We start from the raw sequence: 6,803 nt of genomic DNA on the forward strand, positions 1-6,803 counted from the left end.
GTACAAATTTTTATCGATCAAGTTACACAATAGCAAAATAAAAGATGATCGACTCGATCGACAAATTTCTATTCTACTGCCAGTCGACACTCGCAATAGGGGCCTAAGTTGGCGAAAGTATACATTTTTTGCGATACTTCACATCTGTTTGACTGCGGTGGTAGTTATTGGACGTTATTTTCACGATATGCCTTTGCACTAATGCATTTGAGAACATACCTACACTTTGATCATTACCTGTCATCTGATGAAATAGCAGGTAACATCTTTGATGGTACTGCATCTGGATCGAGGCGTTTTGTCTTCTCTTGACATTAATACTTGCATAAATGATTTCATTCGATTTGAAGTGCAGAGCGCAAACTTTCGATGATCCAGTTAGTTTAACACCACACGCATTTATCCGCTCCCTTCTTTGCGTAATATCTGTTGGCACACGAAACATACTTACCTCATTGTTGTGGGTGCTTCTGCATAAACAGCAAGTATCTGGCATTTTAAACGATTTTTTTTTTTTCTTTTTGTCCTTTTATTTCTAAAACAGTTATTTTTTGATTTGAAATCAAATTTTTTTATTTTGAAATTAATTTATAATGTTGCTAGTTTCAAATGGGTTAACGCAATGACAAAAATGTCATATATTGATTTCACTTTCCTTATTACACTAGGTTATGCCTTGGTAGTAAAAGGAGTATCCTCTGAGTCTTGCAAAGCCCTTGCACGTTGCACGGATTGCACGGTTCGCAAAGCTGTCCCATACGAAAACCGGTTTTTACCGTGCAATCTGTGCAATTTGTGCACCGTTCAGGGGATTTGCAAGACTCAGAGAATACCCCTAATATGTTTAAAAGAGCGCATACAACATTCAATAACGCCCATATTAGCTTTATTTCCGCATTGTTTTCACGCAGTTTTGTGCGGTCATAAGTATGTATGTACTTATGTACCTATTTCGTATTAAGCCATCTCTAATTGTAAATCAATTCGAACTGGTTAAACGTGATACATATTGTCGTACTAATGCAACTCTTAGAAAACCCCAACCACAATTTCCTTTAGCGAGAAGCAGCCTTCACTCCTTTTAGTTTCAGAAATGAAGAGTGGCAATAAATTTAAACGCCTTCATCAGCGAATTCATTTAATTGATGTAATTTCTGTAGCTATTTAAACTCTACACAGCAATGGCAAACGTGAATTGCGACATAGCGAATAGTTGCAACCGCTACCAATTGATTGTAGCTGACATTAAACGTGACGCACTCACCTTGACAATGGACCCAATTACCAGATTTGAGCGTAATCAAAGGCGTCTTGTGTAGTGAACTAAAGTGAGCTGCATTCAACTGATAAAAATCAAATAAGTTGTATGTATGCACACAAAAAAAAAGAAAACAAGTATAAATTCGAGTGTAAGTCTATGGCTATCCATTAGTTCCGCTGTCCCGTATATGCATATACATATGTGCATACATACGTATGTGCATATGAATACACAAAAGCTTACACGCGAAATGGGCACAGTTAAGTGATTAAATTGAGCTATGTGCATACAAGGAAAAAGTGGTGCAAGTGGCGGCTGCTGAGAATGTGTGTCCACAAAGCCGGTTTGACACCGGTACCACCGTAACTAAATATTTGCGTCTTACATCTTACATTTTCACATTCGAGTTGGCTTACCTGAAATGCGGCGTGTTGAGGCCGGTGCAGTTGTACAAGATTCGCATAGTTAATTACGGCCTGTATCGGTGCATTGAACTTGATTTTGATTTCTTGGCGTCTTGTGTGCGGCGAACAGACATAAATACATACAAATTCATATAGGTAAACATATAGGTATGTATATATCGTGTGCGATGTTGAGCGGAAAGTAGGTCAAGTTGTCACAAATTTTTAATATCTTCCTTAAAAAATTGCCGTTGAAAGCATCCTTTTACCTTGATAACTGTTCTTTTTCGCTTTTTTTTCGTATGCTGTAAAAGCGAACACAGTTTCACTAGTAGGTAATACAATTATACATTTCATTTTCCTTTCCTCTTAAGTCAGCGGTATAAAGTGTCAAGTGATATCCGTTTCCGTCGGAGCCAACTGCAAATGTGGAGTTGCCATATGTACATATATGCACGTTTTAATGATTATTTATTGGATATCTAAGTATTTATCAGAAAAATCTTAACGAGTTGAAACGAGATCTGAAATAGGGCGTTCTTGAAAAGTTTTTTGAGATAGAGCGTTTTCGAACTGGCTGCCGAGATAGGTCGATCTTCCACTCAGCCATCGATATACACTTAAAAATGTCTTAGGTTTATATTAATCTTTTTAATATTTTCATCTTATCGTTGTTGGTGGGTACATAAAAGTAATGCGTAGTAAAGTTTATCCTTATGGCCCAGAATAATTTGCATTTAACTTTTGAAACAAGTTAATTTGTTCCTTATTTATTTTGCATTAATACAGCAACGCTAAACACTCTGCAAACAATAACACACTGAACATACCCCATGGTGCTTATGACCATGAACGAAAGACACAAGATCTCGCCCTAAGGAAATNAAGAAATGTTTGTTCTTCATTCGCTGGCGCCAACAAGACAAAATGTGTGAGCATCGTTGGACTACAGAAATTCAATGTAGGCTAAAGAGACGAAATTCTCTTAAATGCCGAAATATATTTGTCGATATTCGTGGAGACCTCTTGATTCTGCCAAGTCGCTGTAAAGTAAAGCATGCAATGGTTTTGGTAAATGAGCCAACGAAGGTATTTAGGTATTGTCCTCCACAACACACTCCTGGTGTCTCCGAATGAGGCTTTGACGCAATATAATATTGCCAAACCGCATCCATAGGCCCAATCGTCACACGACAGCTCGGTTTAGTCAATGGCGCGATGTATGTAATTGCACACTTAAAAGGTTTACGCACGAGGCGAATGTTGGCTGGCGGGCGACCAACTTTGTTGAAAGCGATTACTTGAAAGTAGAATGCAAAGTTGAACAATGCAAACGCCTTTTTATGGCGAATATTTTTATATTTTTTTTATATTTTGATATTTTTAATCATTCAAATTTTTTTTTCGGGCAACCCGGCGAATGGTTAATATTCTGACAGTTGTATAGTCTCCCCAGAATATTAAAAGTGCGACATCAAAGAATTCGAATTACCATATTCGAAACAATCGAGCCATATCCGCGAAGGAAACGTAAGCTCCAAATTTTTTTATTTGCCGTTTTTTTTTTGTTTAATAAATACTGCATATTTTCCACAAACAAATAGCTTCTTCATATCCATCATCTGTCAAACAAATACAACAAAAAAAAAGCTGAAAGTGGACCATCCATTCTCGAGTTATGCGCCATCTGACGTACGCGAGTTTGGTATATACATAGAAATATTTATTTTCAATAACAATCGNTAAAATCCCCTCTAACAAAAAACTTAAATTGGGTAACGCCGCTTCGAATTTTTTACAATTGAGCAATTGTCAAAAATCTCCTTTTTAATCAAAAAGTTGTTTACTGGAACTACCTTCTTTTTTGTATCATATTTTTATCATGTTTCCCACTGGCTTTTTTGAGTGAACGGCATTGAGTTTTCAAAGCCTACATGGAAATTAGTATATTCATTCTGTTCTCTGTTTGAAACGAGTTGATCGAAACGAAAAGAGACATCGAACGAGTCAAACGTACGTTTCTACTTAATCTTCCACTCATTTTATATTATTTACATTTCTTTCGAACCGAATCATGGTTGCGTATATTTATACAAGTTTCCCTAATGAACAGCTTGGTACATAACATATAATTACTTCGCTTATATTGCCTTATTGGAGTTCTATGAGTTGCTTTGCAACGTGTTGACTAGTAACTCGGAAGTGTTCCTCGGAGCAGATCACTGGAGCTGGCCCATCTAAGCACTCGGCTACGGTGGTAAGAGCACTACACAAATCCGAAAAAAGTCAGAAAAACGCAATAAAGTATTAAAAAAAGTTATAATAGACCAAACGCGAATTTTTCACTATTTTTTATTCGTTTTACTTTTTTTGCGTTGCTCTTTTGTAAATAAAAGCTATCTTTACTGTTAATAGCTTTATTGAAATTTTTGGTTATGACTTCATACCAACATAAGCATCTTTATTATATGAAAACTATGTGAAATGAATGTCGGCCGCTGTGGTGTAGTGGTAAGCAGTGCGCGCTTCCACTCCACAATGCCTGGGTTCAAACCCTGGTCAAAGCAACATCGCAAAAATATAGAAAAAAGGTTTTTTCTTAACAGCGGTCGTCCCTCGGCAGGCAATGGCAAACCTCCGAGTGTATTTCTGCCATGAAAAACAGCTTCTCATAAAAATACAATCGCCGTTCGGAGTCGGCGAAAACTGTAGGTCCCTCCGCTTTGTGTGACAACATCAAGGCGCACGCCACAAATCGGAGGAGAAGCTCGGCCAAACACTAACATATGTGTACGCGCCAATCTATTATTATTATTATGTGAAATGAAATCGGTATACCTGCGCNAAACACTAACATATGTGTACGCGCCAATCTATTATTATTATTATTATTATGTGAAATGAAATCGGTATACCTGCGTTTTCTCAATTTCAAAAACGGGAACCGGTTTTTTCCAAATTGCAGTTTTTCGAATAACTCGAAAGCCGGTTTTGGAAAACAGGCGAATATTCGAACGCACTACTACGTAGTAAACGCCTAATCTACCGCCAACCAGATGGCCCCCACGCTTACCGAGGGAGTGGAAAAATGTCATATCCAAGAAACAGCTTACGTAACATTCTTGTTTTCAAGTACTTTAAACACTGCCTTTAATTGATAAATTTGTACAGATTTGTATATTTTTGATATTGGGCTATTGGTACAAAATAAAAAAATTGGGACGAACAATTTGTTTGTAGTCACATGATTGGTACAATAACACGAACTTCTATTGAAAAATTTGAACAAATTGTTTTTTGTGATTGGGATAAAGAAAATTATTTGTTCATTCACACAATTGGGATACGATATTCACCAATTTTTGGGCAAATGGCCAATCGTGTGTCACTGCCTTAATAATTTAAATTCAAATTTTGATTAACTATTTCGAAAGAAAAATCGTAAATGGTTTCTTGACTATTAATTTGTTTTGAATGCATATAAAATATCTACTCTTTATATTTACATAGTGTACTGAGTACCACTAATCGACTGACTCTGATAAGGAATGCTGTTTGGACTCTTTCGAATTTGTGTCGCGGTAAAAATCCCCCTGCAGACTTTTCGAAAATTGTAAATGGTCTACCCATCCTAGCACGACTTTTAAACCATACAGATCCCGATATACTAAGTGATTCATGCTGGGCTATCAGCTATTTGTCCGATGGGCCAAATGATAAGGTACAAGCTGTTATAGATGCGGGAGTGTGCCGACGCCTTGTGGAGCTTTTGATGTAAATGTTTAATGTTTATAAAATAAAATATGTTCATGTATTTTAATTTACTAGGCATCCACAGAACAACGTAGTTACAGCGGCGCTTCGAGCAGTTGGTAACATCGTAACGGGAGATGATGTTCAAACGCAAGTGATTTTGAACTGCAATGCTTTGTCATGTATAAATATTTTATTGAGTTCGCAATTTGAAACCATTAAAAAAGAATCGTGCTGGACTATTTCTAACGTTGCAGCGGGTAATAGACAACAAATTCAGGCTGTGATTGACGCCAATATTTTCCCTGTACTTATAAGCATAATGCAAAATGCCGATTTCAAAACTAAAAAGGAAGCAGCCTGGGCAATAACAAATGCTACTAGCAGTGGAACAGCAGAGCAGATAAGATATTTGGTAAGTATATCTAATTCTGCACCCACGTTCCTAAACAAATTTCTAAGAACCCGAGTATTTCCGTTTTTAAATAAATTAAGTCATTACATTAGAAGAAGGAGGGCTTAATGGGACGATTATCGATAGCAATCGAACTTCAGTTGCGTTGCTAGTTGCCAAAACGATATTACGCATGGCAACTGGCAACTTTCAACTGACAACTGCAGTTGCTACAAAGTGTGTATACAGGCGACTACATTTTTGTGGTTGCTGGGAATGTTTTTGGAGCGTATTTAGAAGCGAAAATTGAAGGGTGTCATATATTTTACTTCTTAATAATTTGAACGATATTAACATTTTGCAATGCAGTTTGCTTTTACAGAATATTTTGAAAATGACAAAACAATAACTTGAAATTTTAGTTCCCTTGCAGTACGCCCTTTGGCGAAGAAAAGCGTACACAGATTGCATATTTTTTCCTTTATCAACTGAAGCAACTCTTTTAAAACTACCGACACACCAAGTTTTCCAAATTGAAGTCATTGCTGTGCACTTCCCTCTGTGCGAAAAGGTGCGCAAGCTTTTATGACGGAGGTATTGAAGTTTTTTTTTTCAAATTATTGTTGCTTTTCCACAATAAAAATTTTCATTTAAAACGGCCTCGAGCTCAATATAAATTGTTGAATATAATTGTTATAAAGGCCAAAAAATAACAAAAACAGTTGAACGAAGAGGTTCATCTGTTTATTAACCAATTATATTAAAGCTCCTTTTGGAAGTCCTCAATATGCGTTGAAAATGAACACAAAACGATAATAAAAGAAAAACCTCGAAAGCATTAATTTTGTTTACAGTGCACGCGGTAGCTCTAGAGGATTGGATGTATCTTTTAAATGTCGCCTGATTGAGGCCGCGTTCATGCACTTCTCTTCCTCTTAAACAAATAATTGTGATGAACTTAGCTTTAGTTGCGTTCCAGATGCTTCACGAT

At 36.7% G+C, this 6,803-nt stretch overlaps 1 protein-coding gene across 1 annotated transcript in view; it reads left to right on the forward strand.

Moving 5' to 3' along the window:
* The window catches only part of LOC108369692 (karyopherin alpha1), a 47,115-nt gene that overhangs the window by 3,433 nt on the left and 36,879 nt on the right, over positions 1-6,803 (forward strand). Inside the window, exons 4-5 of the mRNA XM_017624857.1 lie at positions 5,176-5,439; positions 5,494-5,833. Coding sequence (XP_017480346.1) covers positions 5,176-5,439; positions 5,494-5,833 — 604 coding nt within the window. The remainder of the gene's footprint in view (positions 1-5,175; positions 5,440-5,493; positions 5,834-6,803) is intronic.

The sequence above is a fragment of the Rhagoletis zephyria genome, unplaced genomic scaffold, assembly GCF_001687245.7.
Source record: "Rhagoletis zephyria isolate East Lansing unplaced genomic scaffold, Rhagoletis_zephyria_1.1 Rzeph_scaffold_03804, whole genome shotgun sequence".
Lineage (NCBI taxonomy): Eukaryota > Metazoa > Arthropoda > Insecta > Diptera > Tephritidae > Rhagoletis > Rhagoletis zephyria.